This window comes from Pocillopora damicornis, chromosome 2 (assembly GCF_964200805.1).
Source record: "Pocillopora damicornis chromosome 2, jaPocDami1.2, whole genome shotgun sequence".
In the NCBI taxonomy this organism is placed as follows: Eukaryota; Metazoa; Cnidaria; class Anthozoa; order Scleractinia; family Pocilloporidae; genus Pocillopora; species Pocillopora damicornis.
In genome coordinates this window covers 19696288-19722023 of record NC_142671.1, presented here as the reverse complement: position 1 = coordinate 19722023, position 25736 = coordinate 19696288, and the positions used below count along the sequence as shown (strand labels likewise).

At 38.7% G+C, this 25736-nt stretch overlaps 2 protein-coding genes and 3 pseudogenes across 2 annotated transcripts; 4 read left to right on the top strand and 1 right to left on the bottom strand.

The window, feature by feature from the left end:
* Window positions 1–222: 222 nt before the first annotated feature.
* Window positions 223–3197, top strand: LOC113682600 (uncharacterized; annotated as a pseudogene).
* LOC149050235 (uncharacterized) lies at window positions 3083–19409 on the top strand (annotated as a pseudogene).
* On the bottom strand, window positions 10304–12504 carry LOC149050237 (uncharacterized). Its single transcript, XM_089196680.1, has one exon. The coding sequence runs from the start codon at window positions 12055–12057 to the stop codon at window positions 10714–10716; it is 1344 nt and encodes a 447-aa protein (XP_089052806.1). The 5' UTR covers window positions 12058–12504; the 3' UTR covers window positions 10304–10713.
* LOC149050236 (uncharacterized) lies at window positions 13316–15774 on the top strand (annotated as a pseudogene).
* A 3799-nt stretch (window positions 19410–23208) lies between the features above and the next one.
* Window positions 23209–25189, top strand: LOC113680956 (uncharacterized). The gene is given in 1 exon segment (XM_089195291.1): window positions 23209–25189. A coding segment is annotated over 1 exon segment (774 nt). The 5' UTR covers window positions 23209–24399; the 3' UTR covers window positions 25174–25189.
* The last annotated feature ends 547 nt before the right edge of the window (window positions 25190–25736 follow it).

The following is a 25736-nucleotide window of genomic DNA, read 5'->3' as shown; positions in this document are numbered from 1 at the left end:
GTACAATAATATGAAGATGCTAGAGGCTACGTGCAAAGCCGTTTTACAACTCCACAAATACATGCATATTTCACTCCACCACTAAATAAATATATATTTTTGGAATATGCAGGCCACTGATATCTATGCTCTTGGTTGTTGAATCAATCCAATTACTAACAACATCTAATATTCCTTCTGCCCCTATGTACAGATGACATTTCCAGTGCTGCTCTTGAAACAATGCCTTCTTCTTCTTTAAATAACGAGTGCTACAGGGACAGCAGAGACATCAGCAGTTTCAGCAGCCCATGCAGCACCAGTGGCCCTTATAGCATCAGTGGCCCCTACAGCACCAGTAGCCCCTGCAGCACCAGCAGCCCAAGCAGCATCAGTAGCCCCTGGAGTATCAGCAGCCCATTCAGCACCAGTAGCCCCTGCAGCACCAGCAGCCCCTGCAGTACCAATACCACCAACAGTAGTGTTATTGAAAAAACATTAAACAATCCAACTCTAGGTTCCACTTTAAAGAAGAGAAAAGTTGCCAGTGAATGCAGGAAAGTAAGGTCCGAGTTAGATGGTGTGTTGGAAAAGTATCATGAGACCCTTGCCTGTATATTATTATTATTTAATGGCATTGATGCAGAGAAGGCAAAGGTCTCAGAAACCATATCAGAAGTGGTCAATTTAGTCATGGATGCTCATGGAGTGAAGAAAGGAGTAACAGATCTCCTCTTACCAACCACTTATCAAGAGCTGTTGAAGAGTATGTCTGTGCCTGATTGGGTCTTACTCTATTTTAAATTGCAAGCAAAATTATCAGATGCTGTATGGCAAACTCTCCTTAATCTCACTCAGCTTGGAAGAAGTGGGGTTAGTTTGACCTTATAACCTCAGGGTATTATGTTCAGAGTATAATAACTTTTTATAACTTTATGAAAAGTTTAAAGGCTCCCCCCCCCAAAAGAATTTCATGGTTCCCAAAAATTTGAATCCTGATTTTAATCTTATGGGCAAGTAGCTAAAATCACAAGACCTAAAATTTTATATGGTAAGAAGATAAGAAAGACCACCAAGATGATCCCAGGTGATTCCAGATAACCACACCTCTCAACCTTCCACCAAAGTCTTATTTCGTAGTTAGCAGGAAATAAGTTATCTTAATCACAACTGCAGTGCAGCTATACTTCTATGGCAAGCAATAGAAGTGGGTATGTCAAATCGGTGTACAGATTTTCTGCTTGAAGAATTTGCTGTAGCTCCAAAAGTAATTCCCATCCATAAGTCCAAATCATTGTATGATCCCCATAAAATGATCACTGTTGACAATAGTGAAAATGGAAAAGACAGTGTTTAATATCAGTTCAAGGCTTCAGGTCAAGTATTGGGTCAAAATGCCAGGGTATTGGCCAATTTTATGTAAGTTTATGGACCTGAACTTCATCTTGGTCCACAAGCACAAATGAAGAACAAGTTAAGGCCAACATCCTGCCATCTTAAACTAACAAGCTTGGACAACAAAGGACTTTTACAAATTGATTATGTAACTGTGCTGATTTTAAAATATTTGTATGTAAACAGCATTTTGTTTGCTTGTAGCGCACCAGTGACACTGCTATTCTCTTGTCAAAAAATGATATTCGGCCAGTTGAAAAGCTAGTTTTTAAGGTTGTTCACAAAACGCTGTCCATCCAAAAGATGCCTACAGATTTCCATTCCTATGGTGTGGACCTTGTGTCAGTAATAGTATGGGCCATATGAGAACAACGCCTGTTCTCACCAGATACTGATACAGTGGAGTTTAATATAAAACTGGATGGACGTCCTCTTGGAGGTAAATATTTGTCCAGTAAATACTTCACAAAGTAGTTAACAAGTAAGGCATTGTTTGCCTTGTGGGTAAGTTATTACTGAAATATAAGTTTTTAAGTGGTTAGTCCCATATTACTACCTCTCAATAAATATCATAACAGACTTACTGGTGCTTGCAGCCATAAGACGTCAACAATGATTTTTGGTCAGTAAAAATCTGATCATTAGTGATAAAAGGGTTAAATTCATAAGAGAATTTCTTAGAAAATTTTTGATGATTTTACATTAGTTTGTAAGAGCAATTTTTTTACTGTGTTCTCTCGCTTATGTTTATTATAATTATTCTAGGGAACAACTCAAACAACTGATATCCAATTTGAATGTCCAGAAGTGTGATATTAAAAAAGGTGGAATTACTGTTGATGGGAAAAAGTGCCACATCAATTTCACTGGTAGGTGGATATGCATGAGCCTTATAGCCAGGGACTTGCAACATGTTGTTCAAAATGGCACACCACTCAGAATGAAATCCCTCACACTTCTTAAAGGAGGTGGATGTTAGTTTTTGTACTGACTGAAGTAGATTTAATCACAGTCAAAAGTCCTCTCAGTTGTTCCAAAGGCAAACACGTCCTATACACAATTAATGTGAGATCATTATTATAATTATTATTCAATTCATACATGGATGTCAGCTTTTCAGTTAATTCTTATCACTTCTCTTGATTAAAAAAAATTGCAGTTACCCTTGATTACAAAGCCTTACTGCTTTTACTGCAAAGGGGCAATGATCTAGACTTTGTTGGTGGGAAAGGGTATGGTGAATTCTGTGCCTTCTGTGATGCAGTGAGGGTAAGTGCTCACAGCAAATTGAATTACTTTGTTTCTCACTTTAAAATTGGATTGCAATTCCCTGTATGGCATTTACCTAGTTGTGTGGCTCGAAATGTCTTTCTAATTTGTTATCAGATATTGAGCGTCTTCCACAGTTTTTATTTTTTGGGGGTCCATGTGGAAACCTTATGTAAGCATCTTATATTTTGCACCTAAAAAACTCTACATCAAACAATGCAAAGTGACTTCCTTGTTAAAAATGTTGTTGTGTGAAGTTCAAGGACTGTATTTGTCACTGGTAACAGACTCTATCCTTGAAGGTTGATTTTAATGGTCAAAATACAAATTGTCATGCATCAATTGAAACATTTTGATTTATAGGGATGCACATGCCATGGTGTTGACCCTGATGAGACCTGTCTCGATTGTCGATTGCAGGTAAGTAAAACACTTTTAAGAGTTTGGCTTGGTGCTCAATCTTCAGGGTCACAAACAAGTGGTTACATCTTATTTTGTTTTATATATTTTTGTTTTTGAAACATTCCTATTAGGTCTACAGGTCTACGAGATGATCTCATATTTTTGCTTGAAGAAGACCTCAGCAGTATAAATCTTTGCTCTTTGCACTGTGAGATGAGTAATTGTGAACAACTATTGGGCTCATTGGGTCTCTTTGCTCATCGTGTTGGCTCATTAGATTCACTCAATGAAGTCTTGTCCCACCATGGGCCTGAAAACTTTAAAGGCTTTCTGAGGGTAACAGTGAAACCAAAACCTGGACAGCAAACAGCAGTGGAGAGGAAAAACATCAAAGTAGCATCTTTTTCGGGTTAGCTAACTGAAATAACACATTTGTACTCAGTTACCAATTTTGTTCTTAACCTATAATGACTTTTTGTCATTTTCTGAGAAGCATTTTTCTTCATTTAGTCTTGGTTTCAACACTTACATCTGCCAAAAATTTGAAAAACATACCGTTGTAATGTACATGAATTACTTGGTATCAATTTAATTATGTCTGAAACATGAACAGGACGTTAAGAAGTTAAGAGGTTTCAAGCTAGATTTATGGAAGCATGTTGCTTGAGACAATTTAATTGATAATTTTATCCATTCAAGGATGATGAGTGAAAGCTCCAAAAACTCATTTTTCACAGACATCATTTCTATACGTGTCTATAAGACAATATAGTCCTCTAAACATGAAACAATGAGAATTCACCTTAAATAAATAGAGCTCATATCATGGTCAACTTTGTTTAACATTTTTATTGGATTTGAAGGTACGATTTGTTTTATTAAATGTTTTGACTGTATTAACCAATTAAGTTAACTGAATTTCATGGTATTTTCCAAGGGTCTATTGAAAGAGAGGTTCTGAAGAATTTTGACACAATTGTGGAGAGATAACTGCCAATGAGTAAAGTAATTAATTATTACAAAGAGTGCCCAGGTTCAGGAAGAGAACTCACCGTGGGTTATATTATATTTTTTAAAGAAAAAAAAAATGGTAGGTGGACATTGCACAGCCTAACCACTATAATTTCAGTGATTTTAGCCAATAAAATTAGTTTTTAGTCAAGGAAACGTAGTGTCTCTTTTTTGTCTTTTTTGTAGTACATAACTGATATATTGGAATCAGGAGAGATGCCTCGTGAATATGGTTTTGAACAAGGAAAGGCCAGCATACAAAAAAAAAATTGCGGTAAGTTTAAAATAATCATGCATGATAATAATATACTCATTATGCTTGATAATAGTAGACTTAATTTCATGATGGTAAATTGTTTTAACTCTGTGGAATTTAAAACTGTCTAACCTGTGGCCCTTAATTAATAAATATGTAAAAACAATCAATAAAAGCAAAAATTGTACTGCTATACAAAGAGCTACAATGCCAGATGGAGTAAAATATGAGACAATTTTAAGTGGGATTGGTATTGGAAGCATAACATTACAAGAGGATAAATTTAACAGAAACAAAACTTTTTAATTATACATTAACACATTTATTTCAGAATTTAAAAAGTTTCTAAGCAGTAGGAGAGAAGAATGGGAAATGAGGCAAAGTTCCTAGAGTTAAGCAGTTTGTCTGAAAAACTGGCAGCTATTCCAAGTGAGCCTAAGAAGAGAAAGAGGAAAGCCAAAACAGATAGTTACCCTCAGCAGCAGCATCACTTTGCAACCTATGAAGCTGAAATTCAAGTCACATTCTCCATTAAAGTAATGCATCACTATTTTTCCTTGTGTATCATTGTTTCATTTTTTAACAAGTTTCTTGCAGATATAACCAGATTACTTGGGGTGGTACATCAATGTAAAAAACAAGTTTTAACATAATTTGTATGCTTCAAACTGGTCTTTTCTTTACCTGAACATAATTTGCGCGCTAAGAATAAGGTTTAAAGACAGTAGAAATTAATGCCAGCATGTAGTTTTTAAAGTACTTCTTTCTGAACAATTAGGCTAATAGAAAAGTTCTTTGGTGACAGTCAGAGAACAGAAATGCAAGCTCTAGTAAGATATTAGATAATGTAAAATGTTGCTTTTCAAATTCATAATGTCATAGTTTTGATTGACCTGTCTTTCTCATAATACTCCTGACTGAGAAGAATGTTAGGATTAGATCTTTTCCAATACTCTTTGAAAAAGGTGTGCACTGACTGGAGAGACATTGCTTTGACAATTCGTGATACAGTATTGAAGCTGAAGATGAAGAAGAGCTGATAGATGCACACGATGTAAAGGTAAGCTGTTTTGTGATTCAGGGTTTTTATCAGTCATGGGTGTAAAAATGTCAGACTTAGCATACTGTATGAATAACACTGCCAAGTAGATAGCAATTTTCTCTTTCTATTCTTCATTTCGAACAATATGTAGTAGAGATTAAATGAAAAGAAATAATGAAAACAGAATTAACAGAGTTTGGAAGTTATGTAAAACTTTTTATCTTTTCACAACAATTTTATATTTTAGTGTAAGGGGTGGGGCTTCCTTTTGAAAAAGCTGTTGGCAGCTGTTGTTCTTTTTCGACTATCACGAGATTTTAGAGGCTGCCGGCATTCCACCGATCATGGCTTATATCGAAGACAGCTGCCGCAATCTCTTTAGCAACATTATCGAAAACGACAATCGCAGGCTTCATGAATTGTTGCCTAGTGCCAACCATCCAAAGCACAATTTAAGACGTAACAGGCGTTTCGAAATCCCCCGGTGGAGGACAAACCGTTTTAAAAACACCTTCATGATGGCCTCCACCATTAAATATATCAACAACAGTTAATTAACGACCGTTTACTAGAAACCTATGTAGATAATGTAAATATAGCTTTTAAATATAGATAGGTTTTAGCTCATAGATTTTTTAATTGTTTATAATTTTGAATATTCTTATATACGTTATACAATATATTTATTTAATTACATTATTGTAATATACGCAATTCAGCCGCAAAGCTGCTAGGTATATTTAAATAAACTATCTATCTATCTATCTATCTATCTATCTATCTATCTGGCATGCATCTTGGCACAGGAGACTATGGCCACCTTGTTATTGACCACAGTGCAATGCTGCTGTGCTATTTCCGTTCCTTTTACAAGTATTCTGGGCAAGGTTTTGAGGCATCCCACAAACTACATCTCAGTTTGTACTCAAAGGCCACTAGTCATGACTCATCTGGCCCAGGCCAGTCATGAAAGTGAAGTCAAACAAGGCAAGTCAACCTCATTCATTCCTCATGGTGCAGTGTCATCTTACATATTGACAATAACTGACATGAATCAGTATAAAGATAAAACTTTATTGAAGCCTGAAACTGATAAAAATTATTATCATAATGATTAACAATTTTTTATAAGTCTGGTGGGTCCTTTCACTCGCTATGACTCGCTACATTTAAATGACAGTCCATAAAATTTTGGTGTACTGAAAATGTTTGTTTTTTTTTATCATTCAGTGGATCAAATTCTGACCCATTGGTTTTCAACCATGTTGTTGTCTTTGAGATACACCTTTCGTGAAGCCAAGAACTGCATTGTGCTTGGTGAGTATAATGTGGAGATAGATGGAGTTTCTGGAGATGCTTAAAATATTATTTTTCTCATACTCATTCATTGCTTTTACTCTAGGAAAGAAAAAGTTCTCCTTTCGTAGGTGCAGGTGGAAGGCAATCAATTCAAAAAACTGGTCTCAGGAGCATCAGGATTGGATTTTGATAGTAGACAATTTTAGGCCTCACGGAAAGATACCCCACCCATGGAAACCGTAACCCCTTGAAATCTCAGACATGCGTAGATTACATTACTTTGAAACACTGCCTGATAAAAGGAACGCTGGCTCATGCCGAGGGTTGTTTACATCAAAGTTGCAGATTTGTGTTAATTAATTGCCGGCCGACTCGCTGACGAGAACTCCTGATGGCTCGTAAAAGACCTCACGGCAGCCAGTTTTCTACTAAAAATCAGCCACCAGCCAAAAAGAAGCAGAGAAAACATGAAGATTATTTTGAAAAATTTGAAAAAAAAGTGTTGCGGTGCAAGTTTGCAACTTTTTAAGTGAAGAAAAAATCGGTGTTCAGATAGATAATGCTCTTAAATGGGATCATCATGTATCGGAATTAGCTAAGTCATATACGCAGAAGTTGAATTTACTTAAATCCTTGTATTTCCTTCCTATACAGGCAAGAATTGATTTCTATTTTAAGGTTATTCTGCCGTCTGTGACATATGGTATGTTAGTTTGGGGCTCTTGTGGTCGAGTATTTTTCTCAAGCTTAGAATCTATACATGTTAGAGTGGCGAAAATAATATTTAACTTGGATTGGTGTACTCCAAGCAAGGAGGTTCTTGCCACAGTAAAATGGAATACCTTAGAGATTATGTATGAGAAACGATTACTAATCTTAGCGCATCAGGCTTATTATAATCTTTTGCCACGTCCTATGAGCCGTCACTTTGAAAAGTATGTAAGTAGCTACGACTTCAGGAGGAAAATGACATTTAAGTTACCTAGACCTAAGACCGATATGGTCAAGAAATCATGCTCATACAAGTCAATCACTCGGTGGAAGGCTCTGGAAAATCAAATGAGATCAATTCAAGACGTTGACGCTTTTAAAAAGTCACTCAAGTGTATTTTTAAGCCACGTATGTTATAATGATGTACTATGTAGAATTTTTATTGTTGAAAATATGTAGAAATCTTACATTAGTCTTCTTATAATTAGTTAGGAATTTAGTTTTATTGGATTTAGTTAGGAATTTAGTTTTATTGTCCGTACACGACCACATCAGCTTTTGCTGAATTTTTTATCGTGTTTAAATAAATGCTGTTGTTGTTGTTGTTGTTGTTGTTGTCTGAAAACGCCAATCTAAAAGGAACAGTCAAAACCTTACGACGCAGTATAGGTAAGTGATATTATTTCAGGAGGGAATGGAAATGCAGACTCGCAAATGTCTAAGAATAATACTGCAGATTGCGTGAACCACGAACTACGGTGAATGATTTTCATTCCCATTCTGAATTTTCGGCGGTTTTAACTTACGCGATCGCTAATGACACTACTTTAAGAGGATTTTAATCATAAACCGATAATACTCCCACCGAACAGAAGCCAAAAAAAAAAACTCGAAAATAAAGACAAAGTAGTAGATATGGCTGCATGGTCAGTATTTTCAGGCTTTTTCTTGCTTAACTATACTCCTAATTCCAAAATGGCGGCGGCCGATGAGAGTCTGGATCGAATAGCATGAAAACGAGGCATCGAGGGCCAAGTCTCGTGTTTACGTATGTAAATTAATGGCAAAGAAAAAGCGCATCATGCCGCAAAATTGCTGTGTCCCTGGCTGCACTAAGAAAGTTTACGAAGAAGATGGTATTAAGATCTCTTACCACAAGTTTCCTGAAAATAGAGATTTATTTATGAAGTGGATCATTGCCATTCGAAGAGATGAGGGTAAAGATTTCAAGGTGACAGAACACATGAGAGTTTGCTCGCGACATTTCAAATCGTCAGATTATCTACCGTCACTCACAGGCCGTAAAAAGAGTTTGAAATCCATGGCAGTCCCATCTTTGTTTCCTTGGAAGCAGGGTTCGCCGATCAAGCGAAAATCACCGAGGAAAAGAACTCTGATTTTGAAAAAAACCGCGACAAAATCACAGGAGACGACAATTGCGCCAGCACGAGTCGACAACTGTTCCTCGTGCGATCTAGTGACATTTCAAGAATCTCGCGCTTCCTCCCCGTCAACACTAGCAGATTCGGCAAGCACCACAGTAGAAGAACCAGCTGAGGATCTGGAAGCTCTTATTTGCGAACTTAAACTTGAAAATGAACGGCTTGTCGGGGAAATCCGTAAAATCACTATTTCAAATAACAATTTCCAGTCGGAAGTAGAGGAACTTAAACGCCGGAACAATTCCTTGCAGTCAAGAGTGTTCTGCATTGAGAAATTTTTGCCCTCGGAGAAGGATGTCGCTTTTTATATGGGGTTCCCAAACAAAAATGTCTAAGAAAGTGTTTTCGCGTTTTTAGATCCTGGTAAGAAAGGGGAAAATATAAATTACTGGCACTCGGATTCACCATGTGATATCCCCTCCCCACCCTGTCAGAGGAATGAGGAAGATATTCCCAAGCAGGGTAGGCCACGCCAATTGAGCCCAAAGGGAGAATTCTTTTTGACCCTTTGCAGACTAAGGCAGGGGTTTAAGGAGGAGCATTTAAGCCACTTGTATGGAGTCTCACAGACAACAGTAAGCAGAATAATAATTTCATGGATAAATTTTATGTTCTTAAAATTCAGTGTAATTCCAGTGTGGCCATCAAGAGCAAAAGTGGATTTGTGCATGCCTGCTGACTTTAAAGACAAATACCCCTCAACTAGGGTCGTTATTGACTGTACTGAGGTACGATGCCAGATGCCCAAGAGTCTACGCCTTAACAGTGAACTTTTTAGTTCTTACAAAAACCACACAACTCTTAAAGGTTTGATTGGCATCTCACCAGGAGGTGCTATTACCTTCATCAGCCAGCTATACACTGGTCATATTTCTGACAGGGAAATTGTTACAAGATCAGGATTTCTGAATCTGCCTTTTAATAGGGGAGATTCTGTCATGGCCGATAAAGGCTTTACTATTCAGGACCTTCTACCCCTTGGAGTGTCCCTAAATATTCCACCTTTTTTGGGAAGCAAGGGTCAAATGAGCGCAGCAGAAGTTGTTGAGACACAGTCGATCGTTTCTGTTCGGATTCATGTTGAAAGGGCAATAAATAAAATTAAAAATTTTCATATATGGGATAGTGTAGTACCGTTCACCCTGTTTGGGGTTGTAAACCAAATGTGGGCGGTATGTGCCATGCTATGCAATTTTCAGAACAGTATCATAAGTGCATAACTTGTTTTGATAGCAAAATATTTATGTTTGAGGGAAAACTGAAAAAGGCCCTGGTGTTGAAACCTCTTGGCAAATGATTTTTTTAATTCAATTCTTATCCTTTTAGTTTTTATTTTGTATGTAAAATTTTCAAGAAGTAAGTTGTGAAATAACTTTTTGGGCTAATTAACAGCACGATGTTTGTTGAAATTGTGCATTGCCATGTGATGTAGACACCGTAGAGACTTGCGCTATGATTACAAAATTGCAATCCAATATATAGTAATTTTGCAAATATTTTTCTATTCAATAGTCTCAACTGACACTGAAATATTTGCCAGTATTTTTTATTATTACAATAAATTATGATAAAAGGCCAGTTGTCTTTGTCAGGGTATTTGGTTTCTATAAAAAAAAAAAGAAAAAGAAAAAAAACTACAGTTGGCTCCCGATTACTTGAACCCTCAGGGAAATAGCAATGATTTGAGTTATCGAGGGTAAAAATCATATAGAAAATGACCTGAAGGAAAATGTAAATTACTTCGAGTTAGCGGTAAGTTAGAGAGGGTTCGTCAATTATCTGAGTCAAATGTAGTCTTGATTTCTTTACACATTTATGATCATGACTAACTTCATATGAATAGATCATGAGTATTCATTAGACAATAAAATTTGTAACATACTGCTTTGTATTTTTTGGCTATGTTTTACAGAGCAGCAACTGGAAGAAAGTGCTTGAAATAATAGTCACATAGTTTTCCACATAAGTTGTTCCAGTGGTCCTGATCAAACTTGATCTTCTCCACACTTAGTCCTTTACTAGTGTAAACAATAAAGTCACACCATGGTACCCCTGATAGGCCCATAAGTCCTTGCACCTGATCGTAGTAAACATGGCTTCTTTTTAAAGATGGCTTCCCATTTTTGTTTTCAATAAAGAAGCCAGGGTCATCACAAGCCTCGAGGGGAGTCACATGGAATTTCGACGATGGGCATTTTACCTCACCAAGCCCAAACCTGTCTTTGCAGCTCAAGTCAATGATTTTGGCATCTGGGGAACATCCTAAAATTGGAACCTTCGGAGAAACAAACAGTCCACTCTTTAACACTTTTACAGGTTTTCCCATTTTCCTCATATGTTTCTCATATTCTTTCAGTGCCACCGGCTCATACTTTTTGCCATGTTCTACAGCAGCTGAAGAAAATGTCTCCTGTGCTAAAAGATCTTCCACAAATTTGGTGTGGTTCCTCTGTTTTCGAGAAATTTTTCCAAAATTAGAGGCAGTGAATCTCAATTTTCTTTCTCGCATCCATTCCTCACAACTTGCTTGCTCTCTGGTTTTCTCTTCCATTTTGTTTGCCTCTATAACACCAACAGTCAAGCTCTTCAGCAGTTCCATTTCTTTAACAGTGAGGTTGTCAGGGGTCTGAAATGATCCGCAGAAATCATCCAATGGGAACGAAGGGTAGGCCGGGAATTCATTTGCTGTGCAGTGTTCTGTACAGTCAAATCCATCAAACAAGGTTACAAATGTGAAGTTCGATTCAGTAAAGGAAAGCTGATACGATCCAAATGACCCAACTGGGCATTGACCAAAACGAGTGTCAACAACAGGTGATGTATCAATACTCGAGGGATCAACCACTTGAGTTATGCCAAGCGTTGAGCTGTGCTGCTCAAGAGAATGTAGTAATTGTTCAAGCTTCCTCTTCTGATCACTTTCTCCCTTTCTTGCTTCTGTCAGAAGACAAGTTACTCCTGTTTTTTTGACACGTTCAGCATTATTTGCAGGATTTGAAACAACCACATCCATGACAGGCTGGGAGCGGATACCTTCTAGTCTTGATTTGTGCCAATTTTGCAAAGCTGATGTGCATGCACTGGTTGGATTTTCATTCTCCTCATCCTTCAAATCTCGCACATCTTTGCAATTATAAATAGTGTATTTGCAAACTTTTATCATTAAAGCCAGAATGTGATTGCAAAAACCAGATTTACCTGCAGCACAACTTGGCCCACAGTAGGCATACTCCACATTTCCTGTCACCATACAGAGTGCTAGTTTTAAGTTGTGCGGTGCTTCATTGACCTTGAAACTATGAAAACACTTAGCACGGAAGTAAAAATACCTCTGATCAGAGTGCGTTTGTATTTCATGCAAATACTCATCAGCCAGAAACTGCTTGGCTTTTTGTAATCCTGTGGGCAGCGAATGATGCTCACCATGTCAATGCTTTTTTCCAGAATCACTTATATGTTTCTCTAATTCTGCACGAGTAAACATCGGGCCTTTGGCAAGGGATGTACCCCATCCGTTCGCAGGAAAAGCGATGTTCTTTGTGTTGTCCAGGTCCGGCGGAGTCGACAAGTCGGAATCGGCAGATTCGGCTCTTTGGTCCTCAGTACAGACTCTGTTACGATTCTGTTTACGCCTTGTGTAGATAAAGTTTTCATCCGGATCCACAAGGAGATGAGCAACATTTGCTTGGAGGTAGTCGTTGACTCTGTAAAGGAATGAATCCAGTAAGATTCAAAGCCATAGCAACCACAGCAATGATTTGAAGTCAACATAAACACATATCTTACCACTTGCAAAGTTGCGCTTTGGTCGATAATCCTTTACAGCTATCCCCGCGACATTTCAACCAAAACTTTAGCTCAGAATTTTTTAAACGATTCGGATCTCTTCCGTTTAATGAACTTCCCGGAATATCGTCTTCAGTTAAAAACGGAGGACCGTACACAAGAGTGTTTGCAAGAGATGCCATCTTCTGTTGTCTTCGGCGTTGGCCCTCGATGCCTCGCTTTCGTGTCAACTCGGCCCAGACCATCCGCGGTGGCCGCCATTTTGGGATTAAGCGTATTTGGAGCGGCGATTAACGCAAGGGAGGTAGTACGCGCACTCAAAAGCGAAAATTAATCTGCGGACTGGATTCCCTCTAAAGGTTTGTACCTAAGAAAAGAAATGTACAGGCAAGTTAATTTTTTCGGTCAGCAGATCATAAGGACGCGTATCTTTGAGTGTCACACAGTATCGAGAGTTTTACGAGTGAAGTTTTGAGGCTTGTGTTAGAAGTTTTTATCAACATGAACAAAATTATCTGCGTACGGACCACCATGGAAACACAATAGTTTCAATTAATCAACCGTGCAATTGCGATAACAATGTTTTTGCCAAATTTAAACTACACATTCTAAATATACCTGGTCGATAAGATTTCTGGCAGGACATTTTTACTTTGTATTCTGTTTCAATACTCTATCATGTGAAATCAGTTACATTTAACTAATTTTTGTGTCACCTTTTCATAATTTCAGTATTTGTAAAAGGAAGGAACATCCAATTGAAAAAGGACGTGTTGAGGCTTCAAACTCAACTTAAAAAGTGTCAAAAAAATCTGACGTCTACTGAAAAAAAGGAAAAACAAGTCAGACACAAGCTAAAGAGGACAAGATCTGCTTCCTCAAAGCTAAAACAGAAATTACAGGGCAACAGTGAAATTACCAAAAAAGGGTATTCCCTTGTGGAGACATTTGCTCATGGTCACAATGGACACAACCAAAGGACCTTGATGTTTATGGCTTGTGTCAGATACATGCTACATGCATCTTTATTATCATATCAAAAGACACCTGTAGCATTACATCTGATTTTCAATATTTTGTTTAATTGTAGCCCCCCAACAAACTTCATTGTCTCCCCAACTACACTTTCTGACTGGAATGTTCTCTTAGGCGAAGCCGACAAACTAATTTTACGCAAGCGCTTTTCAAATTCCAAGTATGATTTTCATCTCTGAAGTGATGACTCCCACAAAGGAGGAGAGGAGAGGCACGTAGTAGGTGTTCACACCTGGTGTCCCTTAGAGAGCTAGCCACGAGCTTATGTCCTTGCAAACAGCCTAACAGCAAGCGGGTCTGGAAAACACCAGTATGATGTAGATTACCACGTTGTAAAAAATGAATATGATATTACCAATGTTTCAGGGTTGGTTGGGGACAATGCCTCTACCCAAAAGGGAAAAGTAAACGGTCTTTTAGCTAACAATGCCAGAATTTTTGGAAAAGAGATTTTTTTGTAGGATGCTACCCACATGTACTAAACATTATGCTGAGAAGAATGTGCAGGCTGGGTTTGGGGCCAAGGGTGACATGAGCAACCCCCATGTTTTACAATTACTCTATAAAATATCTTGGCTCCATCATGAGCGTCCAAGCCAATACAAAGTTATGTATGTTTCTCTTGGTATTCTAAGTAAAAAGCCACCCCTTCCCCAGACATTCATAGAAACAAGGTGGACATATTATCATGAAACTCTCCAGTGGTATCTTAAGTATAGAAAAGCTTGTTTACAGCTCACTGAGTGTCTCCTTGAAAGATTGCCAAAATCAGATAGCCACCAGACTATTTGGCAAGATGTCATTAAGCTGAGCTCCAGTCCTATGATTCAAGTTGAAATCAAGTTTTTGTTTGAATTCCTTGATAAGTTTATCATCCCATCTCTGAATACATCCCAAGCTAGTGATGCAGAACTTGGATTCTCCAGTGGTTACCTAGCAAGGTTATGGCCAGCAACTGTTCTGAAGCACCATGAAACTTTAAGTAAAATGTTGATGTCTCCTGCAGAATATTTTCCTTTAACATCACAACAGGTGAAGATGTCATTAAAGGACCCAGCAGCTATCAACCATTTTCACAAACAAGTGCAGAGGCCAATGTTACATGAAGCAATTAAAGTAATCAAAGATCATGGAGCAGAGTGGTTAACTTTTCCCAAGTTGTTTGGAATGGGAGCTGATCAGAGATACCAAAGTCCTTTCTAGCATTCAGTTTTAAAGCTTCTTGAAGTTCCAGTCAGATCTGAAAATCAACAAGAAAAGTCAGTGAACAATCTCTTTCATGTACATGGACAGAACATTCTAACATTGGTGTATAAGGATAGAGTTGGATTGATTTAAATGGGCCACTCTTTGGAAATTGATGGAACCACAATTGCTCAGTGAGATCAAAGAAATTGCTTCATCACCACATAGCTCACTCATAAGTAAAGAAGCCACTCCAAACCTGTTTTAGTTCTATGCCAAGCACATTTTCAGTCTTCCAGTTAACAATGTTCTTGCTGAAAGACAGTTCAACCTTTCTCAACCGTATCTTAATGATAACATGTCAGAGTTATCAAAACAGGTCTCAATCACATTTGTTGAAAATATTCTGCATAGTGGAAAAACCAACACCAGGACCACAGAAGCAGCACGTGAAGTTCACAAAGAAAGAATGAAAGAATATACCCAAATGCTCACCACAGACGCTTTGCAAGAGGCAAGAAAGAACCTAAACAAGATTAGAGAAAACTGCACACATGGGTCACTTACTGCAAAGGATGTTTACCCTAGAGCTTGGGTAGAAAAGAAAGTAAACAATAACTTACCAGTAACAATTCAGTCACTAAAAGCAGATAGTCGCAAACTTAAACTTCAATGGAAGGCTTCTGCCAAGGGAACATCTGCACTGGAGGGACAGAGGTCATTCAACCCAACAGTAATTGAGGGAGTTACCTGTACACCTGATGGACAAGTTCCAAGACTCATGCAGCTAGTGGCACTAAAGGTGTGGAACTATGGGGAGGAGCTACCAATTTATGATCCACCAAGAGAATGTCAGTTGTGTCTACAAAATCTTCCAAATGTCTTTCAGCCTCCAACTACTCATCTTTCCACATCCCACATGTCTGAACATGTTACGCTGTTGCCTGCACATGAAGAATAGAGTAGTCATGAGGGGTGGCTCAGTAATTTTTAAATGTTTTAGATTTGTAAATATAAGAATTTATTTCACCGACCACACTGCATGAAATAAATATATCTCAGCATGTATCAGGACGTGAAATTGTGCCCAATACAGGCGCCAATGCGACTACCGTAACTTTTTCACTTTGGCGACCAAATCCTGGAAATTACTCGCCAAATTGGCGACTTGAATGTTTCATCATAACCTTACCAAGAGATATAGTGAATTAAAAAAAGATTTGCAAAGATAAATCCGTCGCAAACTTCCTCGTTAAATTTGTTTCCAAAACGTAACAGATGCATCTCGATTGATAACTAGACGCCATCTTGGAATTAAGTGAGCTTTAACGTTATATATCGTCCATCCTAGTGTCCACTTTGTAGCATGTTAAAGATCTTTTCCCAAACTTAATTTTGGAGGGTCTATCTAGAATGCTGACAGCTTAAAAGAACGTTTTGTTTGTCTTTGAAAATGGCGACCAACTTTTTTCCACTTGGCTACCACTTTGAAGAATTTAGGAGCCAAGTGGCTATCAGAAAAAAAATTAATTTCACGCCCTGTGTATGCATATCTACATACAGAGACGCATGTAATAATTGATTAAAGTTTCAACACAACATATTAGAATTAACCAGGTAAAAGCACGTTGTATATGCCATGTTAGTAAAGTGAACATAGCTTAATATCTTAGTATATGTACATGTAGCATGTTAGCTTTTTGGTTTACAATACTGAAACTGGTTTTACAGGGTAAAAGTGAAGTGCATGGTGCCAAAGTTGAGACATGCATGTACAATCATGTTGTATTGGATCTTGAATTAGATGAATTGAATATTACATTCAAAATGAACAGTAGGTATACGAAGCTGTAATGTATCTGATTTTAAATTGATATGTATGACTGTAGCTTTGTAGAATATTGAACAAACACTGAATTGCTGTCACTAAATTTCAGCAGTTTAAGAACATAATAAATGTAGTATTTAACTACATGTAGATTATATCATTATACTGTTGCACATGTATAACTTAACATATCACTATCAGTATGTAACTTTTAATGTGATAAGAACATGACATGTATAAGTGTTCTTGCTCAATAGGCATAATATTTTGCACAGGAAGGGCAAATCAAAGTGATGCAGCCAATGGTATGTTGCACATAGTTAGTGTACAATGATTAACAGTAATAAATTAGAGTGGAACACTGGATCTGTTAAAAATGTGCCAAGTTTATTATCCTGTCTTTCCTTATTCTGTGTAAAAGATAAGTAATACCATTGTGACCCGTAATTAGTCCTCTCTCCCATTTAAACGTTTTTCTTCTACTATTAAATATATCTACATCAATGGAATTTTTCTCACATATACCTGAACTGGTCATTACAAATTGCCTGACAGGCAACTTGTAATGACCAGTTCAACAACCAAACTTTACCTGGACCTATACTAATTATTGAATATGCAGTATGGTCGAAAAAGAATCAGTGTATTAGTAAATCCTCTACATTCAAAGTGACAAAAAGAAATGAGCATTAATTTGACAATCGATACCACTCAAACATCATCTCCATAATCCGTAGTAAGTACCAACGAGTACTCGAGAAGTGATTGATAAATTGTTCTTGGTTCCCGTTGACGATTAAACTGGAGTTAACTTTCGATCTCAAGTGGGCGATATTGAAAGTAGGCTAATTGACCCTTTGTCACCAACACACCCCAAGATAGGGGTCAAGATAACTTACTTTATGTTCTTACCTCGTGCATTGTGCGCTTGCTGTACTTTTGAGATGCTCTGAGTACATTACATCAGTCGATATATTTCACTCTTCCATGGTATCTTGAGCGCATGTCAAAAAAATGTGAATAACTTTCAAACAAACAACGATGGACTCCAAAACTCAGTTTGCCTTGAAAAAACGATGCCCACTCCTAAACTTGTCCATTTCGAAATTCCAAATAATAAACACCACACGCAATGAACAACAAAACAGTACGAAAAATTCAAATTTTCTACCACTTAGTCGATGAAAAGAAAAAATAAAACAGTAGAATCTTCAAATTTGTCGCAGTCTTCCCAGTTTATGTGTTAAACTACCTGATACTTCGTGTTTTAACAAGATATTAAATGGTAAAGTTTTAAGAGCGTTAAGGAGAGAAGTAAACATAGGAGAGGGCCTATTCTGCGCATGTCTGAAATTTTCCTTAGCTCACGTGCATACGCTGTTTCGTGAGGCCTAAATTTGTTTACTCAAATATTTGGTGATGACTACTTGAGCTGTGGTTACGATAAAGACAAGGGGACAAGTATCGATGAAACTATTTTGTCAACTCTTGTAGATTATAATCACAACCAGCGGGAGAGTGGTTATTTAAATCAACAGACAGCAGCATGCGCACGTAAACCTTCTAAGGGGTATGGTCCCAAACAACTTACATTCTTACCTATTTCCCATGAAGCTCCCATAGAATCCAATGGAAGTGAAATCTCCCAAGAGGATGTTGTAATTCTTGATGATGGAGGTGACAGTGATTACAAGGAGCCAAACAGTCTCAGCAATAGAATTGAGCAACAGCTATCAACTGCCATATCCTCAGCATCCACCAGAGCTGAAATAGCTGCCCTAGCCACTTTGATTTCCCCAGTATGCTCTGCTAGTGGCTATATGTGTAGTTGAACGTCCATGCCAAGCTGTCCTTGAAAGAGCTGAGACTCTCCTGACTGATGCAAGGCAAAAACAGAACAATCCACTTGGTGTTGTCATTTCAGGGCTAGGACAGTTCTCTGAACAAGGTTTGAGAATTCTGAAGAAGTTTTGTGCTATTTCTGAAACAAAACCCAAGGTAACTGCAGAATCTAAATGGCTTGCTGAACTAAGTTGCACTCAAGATGAGCTAAAACTTATTCAGAGAGTTATATGGAACAAACCAACAGCAAACCCCATTCTGGCATGTGACTATAAAGCTATTGATGTCCTTTCCTTCTCTGATCTTGCAGAAGAAAGGTATATTGACAGCTTTGTTATTGATGTCTCCATCAGCAAATACATCGAAGAGAGCTATTCACATGGACATGAGAACAAATTGTATTTACCCACTGAATTTTTCCAGTGGATGCAGGTCCAAGATAAAGGTTTCAAACTTGGGAAGTTAAAAGAAAGAGCTTCTCAAATAACTTTATTTGATAATGTTTGCCAAATACTAGTGCCAGTCTTCATGGTAAACCATTGGGGCCTGATCTATGTCAACTTTGCTGATAAGCAGGTGCATTTTGATGATGGCCTAGGTCTGTTGTGCCACCAGTAGCCCTCCTGCTTGTCAAAGATGCTTTGAATCTCCATCTTGAATTATACCCGGATAACCCATCCCTACAAACAAAGTTTTGGCTCTCAATGCAAGGTTTTCTGTGTTTTGGAATGTCTTCTCAGTTGCCGGTTGATGATAAGATGGTTGGTGTTGGAAGTTGTGGGATTGGGGTCATCATGGCTGCCAGAGACTCCATCCAAGATGGGCCAAAAACTGTCGACAATATCAAGTGGAGAGATTCCAATATGCATAACCACAGAAATGAACTCATGTTGCAGATTCTAAAGTGGGCAGGGTATGCTAGCTAGATAGTAGTGGTATCCACTCACTCAGGGCTGATTTTTTCGAATTCTCCCAACCTGACCTATTACGTAAATGATGACGTCATCAGTTCTAGCTAGGAGAATTGATTTTTTATCCTATGACGTCATCACTATCACCATAACAACCTGACCTATGACGTCATCAGTTCTAGTTAGGAGTGTTGATTTTTCGACCCTATGACGTCATCATCATCATCACCATAACAACCTGACCTATGATGCCTTGGACTTTACAGTCCTCTTCAAATTTGTGGGTCTTGTACCTGTAGTTTTTTGGACCTCCGGGGACAAATTCCACTATATAGTCGTCTGGCAGCAATTCGTCCTTAAAGTCCCCCAGATAATCTCCCAGTGGTGGCTTGGGCATTCCCTAGGCGGAAAGGAACACAACTGAGTCCGTGTCTTTCTACAGTACTTGCTTTTGTAAGATGTCGAGAGCGTCATAGAGTTTAAGACGAGCCCAACAGGTCGTGAAACAGGCCACGAACATGTTCAGGTTGGGCGAGATGGATTCGTTTTCCTCTTGTAAAGTGTATTGTACTTCAACGCGATCGTCTGATTGTATACCAACGTACTTGATTTGGAGGGTGTCACTGATACAGAAGGTGGAAAATTTTTTGGGGTCGTCAAATTCCCAGACTTGTGTCTTGTTGGTACGCTGACCAAATTTACCCCACACGGAGTTTAACATCATCTTGCCAACATACACAGTCCGGGATTTTTCTCGATCTTTTCCGGGTCCAATTCGATCCCCTCTTTGTCTCTGTAATCGTCCAAGTGTCGTTAACGTTTCAGGGGATTGTTGCCCACATCACTTGGCCACCCACTGGCCTCTTCCTTGATCTTGAGCCATGTGTTCACGTAGTCTTTGAAGAGCCCTCTGTGAGTGGTCGGGAAATGCCACACTTCGTGTACGCAGACGACTGCGTATCCCTTCTCAATAGCCTTGAGGAGTTCTGGTGTGCACCAGGTCCCTACAAGTTGGCATTCCGAATCTGTGTGAGTACAGACAGGAGTACGCTCCAGAAAGGGTTTGGACATTTCCTCGGTCATGCAGGAGGCACAGAGCGGAAAGGTGAGTTTCCCGGCGTGACGGTAAGGTAGCACGGGATGGAAGAGACCATGGGGTGGAAGCACCGTGCATTTCACTAAGCCGAAATAACGAGAAAGGTCTGTATGACTGGGTTGAGAGATGATCTCGGGATGTCCCAGAGGGTACTTACCATTCTTGTTGACCTACGGGTACAGAGACATGAAATCGAAGTAACAAATCTTTTCCCTGCGAGTCTCGTCTACCTTGTGGTAGAGTCATAAGGCGTTCATACGACCTCTGAAGAATGCATCCCGAGGATTTAGAGGGGCCGAGAAATTTAGGGCATCAACGAATGCGCAAACATCTTCACGTTCTCGTTTCAGTTTTTCCCATTGACACTCCCAAATTTTGACTACCCTGAAACCTCGATTATGCAGTAAGTCGAGTTTGACCTGCGTGCAACGGTACACGTCGTCAAAGCACCTATCGTCGAGGCAGCGGTGGGATTTGGTGCGATTGGAATAGCAGACCGGACAACCATGCCAAAAGCAGCCTTGGAACTCGTAGACGGTGTTGGTTTTCTCATGGTATCTGTCTACCGTGTACCGAGAATGAGGAAACTGGTACTTGCCGGAATTGCCTGCATGTCGGATGTAATCGTCTTCATCCAGTAACTGGTATTATTGCCAGTGGAGCCATTCCAGGGCGACGCGAGAATGATTGGTGTTCAAGCGCCAGCCGTAGAGCGGTTTGTTGGCGATCATGTCAGCTTCCATGCGGTTCTGACCGAGATCCCAGTTGCAAGCAGAGGCAATGGTGATGTGGGAAAAGGGATTGAAGCAAGCCAGAGGCTCAAATACGGACTTGAAGGAGAGACACCCCTGCTTGAGGAGTTTGATGTCAGATTTGCAGTATTCAGTCAAGTCCTTTTGGAAGTCGTAGATGACGTTGGCCACACATTGTCGAGTATGCCACGCCTCAAGTGTATACCTGTGTATATATAGTGTATACCTGAGAGTTTCAGTTTGTTCACCAAACCTGAGCTCTCTTGGGTAGTGTACATCTGAGGGTTTCAGTTGTTCACCAAACCTGTTAACTCTTGGGTACTGTATACCTGAGTATAACACATAAGATTTTCCTCTCCATTGAGACTGTCACCTTGCCGTGGTGGAGGGGCTTGATTGTCTCAATGATCCTTTGACCCATAACTGACAGCGGATGCCTCGACCTTCAGTCTAGGTCAAGGGAGAGAGTCCAGACAAAGAGCAGTCTCCTGATATTAATTAGTGTGACTTAAGTGTGACAATCTTTCATGCCCTCCTGAGTAGTGTATACCTGAGGGTTAGTTTAATCTCTTCTATACCCTCTTGGGTAGTGTATACCTGAGGGTTACTTTGAATCTTTTTTAAATCCTCTTGGGTAGTGTATACCTGAGGGTTATTTTTAATCTTCTCTATACCCTCTTGGGTAGTGTATACCTGAGGGTTACTTTTAATCTTTTTTAAACCCTCTTGGGTGGTGTATACCCGAGGGTTACTTTTAATCTCTTTTATACCCTCTTGGGTAGTGTATACCTGAGGGTTAATTTTAAGCTCTTTCATACCCTCTTGGGTAGTGTTTACTTGAGGGTTACTTTTAATCTCTTTCATACCCTCTTGGGTAGTGTATACCTGAGGGTTACTTTTAATCTCTTCTATGCCCTCTTGGGTAGTGTATACATGAGGGTTATTTTCAATCTCTTCTATACCCTCTTGGGTAGTGTATACCTGAAGGTTATTCTTAATCTCTTCTATACCCTCCTGGGTAGTGTATACTTGAGGGTTATTCTTAATCTCTTCTATACCCTCCTGGGTAGTGTATACTTGAGGGTTATTCTTGATCTCTTCTATGCCCTCTTGCCTGAGGGAGTTAAGGTATAGCTTATTATATATAAGGAAGGTTGTAGTAACTTGAACTTAGGTGTTCCAGTTATTTTCCACATGTGAACTACACAATTCTCAACTGAAGGATCTTTATGTGAGATGAACTTGTAGTTTCTTTTTCTTTTTCCTCCCACAATATATATATATTTTTTGTTTTTTTTGTTCAAGTTTTGTGCTTTTTTTAGGTTTTCCCCAAGGTTTCTTTACAGATAGGGTGAATTCCAGTTTGATTTGGCATTGTAGACAAAAAGGCGTTTTTAGTCTTACCTCACAAATTTTATTTATTAGATTTAGTATGTGTACAGAAACATTAGGTACATTCCTCAACTGAACTGACTTGAAAAATAAAAAGTAACTGGAATCAGAAAAAAATTCTGTGTAACTTAAAGAATTATTCAAGATGAACATGACTTACAAATAGTCTGATGCTCATTTTTCCCATGAGACTTGTATGATACAGGTTTGGCCACCAAATTACATCTATCTCGCGGGTAACCCCGACCTTCTCTGTACCCAATTATTAGATTACTCATGCACATTATCCTAGCTATTGGTATTGCCCCGTGAAGTTTTCTTTTGGCGGCAAGGAGAGCTCGTACACGATCAGTGTCCCCTTGTTTTTCGTGCTCTGTGACTAGTACATGTCCATTCCACAATGCTCTCTCTTTCAAAGTGACAATGTTTTGTTTGGCCAAAGCATGTTTAATTATGCCAAGGTGAAAAAAACACCTTCACCTTCCTTGCGGAGGAGCATAAAATAGGCACTCGCCAGTGGTACTGGCTCTTGACAGAATGGGGTTCAGGATTTTTGAGATCTTCGAGCAACTGTTGAAAATATTTCGTTGGAACCATGTTGTATTCTAAAGTCTGCCAATTTCCTGTGAAAGGAAATGAACCTGATTGAGTATATATCGGTAAATCAACTGACACTTATAGTCTCTAGGCCTTGAGACTTGGTGAGTGTAGTGTTCCCCTGACAATACAATGTACAATGCAGTACAAATGACTAGATCTCTTCATCCATATTATGCCAATTTTGAACAATATTTACCAGAGTGACTGGTAAATATATTTTTCCGAGCTTTGTTAGACACTACTGCATTCACATGAGAGTTTTACCTCACTTCTAAGTTTTACAGTTCTTTGAACCAACTTAAATATAAGATGATCTACCCATTTGTTACTTGAGTGAACTTATTTTTATGCCTGTAATGGTGAATTCTGTTCAAGCGATCCACAACTCCGGTCAACCACGTTTTGTATTTGCTTCTAACAGCGGGGGATCTTAGACCTTAAGCTGCTATGAGCTGCACTTCTTTGTTGTCTTGGAAAAACGTGGCCCTTCTTGGGATTGGCCTGTCTTCATGGCATTTCTCAGAGTGCTTTACAAGCGCTTGAAATGTTTTTAACTTTTTGGAGCATTCGTCGCAACGTAAGTGCATATTAGCCATACTTATTGAACAGAGTATTGGACAGCACTGTGCATAGCACGCCTAAGGTCGTGATTGTAGAAAGCTTGCTCCTGTGACGTAATTTCAAAAGTAAATATTTGAACAAACTAGTGAGAATCACTCTTCAAGGCGTGACATATTTCATGTGTGACATAACTATTTTGGGGTTATGTCATGCCTAAAATATGTTACACTTTTTTTTTATACACCCGTTTCCCAGACGCATTGCCACATTGATTGTGGTTAGGTAAAGATACAGGAATTACTTGGTACTATATTGATCTAAGTCCATTTGACATTGTTCTTGTCCTGTTACAATCATGGAGTCAAATAAGCAGTGAAAAACTCAAAAGAGAGAATATTTGGAACAGCGTCAAGAATATTATAAGAATTTGAGAAAACAGCAAAAAAAGAAGAGAAAGGTTAGAGCTGATATATCAGAAGGAGAGTTAAAGGAAGACCAACCAACCACAAGATCCAGACATCGCTTAGCCATAGATCTACCCAAAGAAGCATCAAAGAAGAGAAGACTGGGTGATTCTGAGCAAAACTTGCCCAGGGGGAAAAGGATGGTCTCAGCATCTCTTCAAAAGAATCAGGGAAAAAAAGAGAAAGAAGCCATTCAAGGTCCAGCAGCACTAAAGGCCACTGAAGGCATGAGTTTGAAAGAGCGTGAACCGAAATATTTGGTTCGACACCAAGGTGCTCAGTCGATCAGTAGCGGCACTTTAACCTTTTTACAAAGAGAAACAAGACATGAAGTGCAAGTTTTGCAACAATCAGGGGATCATCCCGGCATCCCACTTTTGTTTGGTGTCGTCTTGAAGAAAAAGCCCGTCAGTCTTGTGCTAAAATACCATGGGGAGGGCAGTGAAAGCCTCACAGTTTACAAAGCGGCATAGTCCTCTTCCAATCCTTCCGAGCAGAAGGAATGGAAGAGGATTCTTCATGACACAGCAGTCGCGTTAGACCACATTCATAGGTGTGGATTTATGCACAATGACCTCAAATGCAACAACGTTGTTTTATAGAAACGTGAGGACCAGCTTTTTCACCCCATTATAGTCGATTTTGGCAAAAGTGTTGCCTTCACGAAAGCTAAAATTGCCGTCCCAAAACCGTCGCATTTAAAAGGCCATTATAAGAATAGTTACATTGCGCTGGAGCTCGTAGATGGAATGGGAAAACCATCAGTTAAAAGAGATGTTTATTCTCTGACCTACCTAATTAACAAAGTTTATGGACTGACAGTAATGTGCAGTTCCAGAAGATATTGGAGAGTTTTTGTTTTGCATCCCCTCATCCCCAGGATATTCCACTTAAGCTGCATAGTTTTCTTCTAAAAGTTTAGCTTTTAACATCCCCCTCATTCTCCACGGGATTTTTCTGGTATGACACAATTTGAGTATAAAGTGCCTTCAAACTATCTTAGTTGAAATAAACTTTGTTAATGACACTGATATTCACTTTGCCAAATATGTGGATTTGACTGGCCTGACAAGAACTAGAAGTAACCATAACTTTCAATTAAGGCCTAGAGCAGCCAGGCCTGACTATTTTAAGTTTTCATTTTCAAACTGTTATGTTAATGATTGGAACTATTTACCTAATTTTGCTATGTCAGCTTCCAGTTTGAATTCCTTTAGAATGCGATTACTGAATTATCTTAATACATTGTTTTATTTGGCACCTCTAAATGAGATTTATTCAAATTTTACTTTTTGTCCATTGTTTAGTTGTTTCTCTAGTTTCCTCTTTCCTATACAACGTATACTTATTTATATTACCCTTGGAGAGCAGTTTTTATATGGGAATTCGGTTTCCCCCTATTGCTTTCCCTTTCCTACTAAAGTTTTATATGGTAATTAAGATTAATGAATATTACATGGTTATTATTAGTTATTAA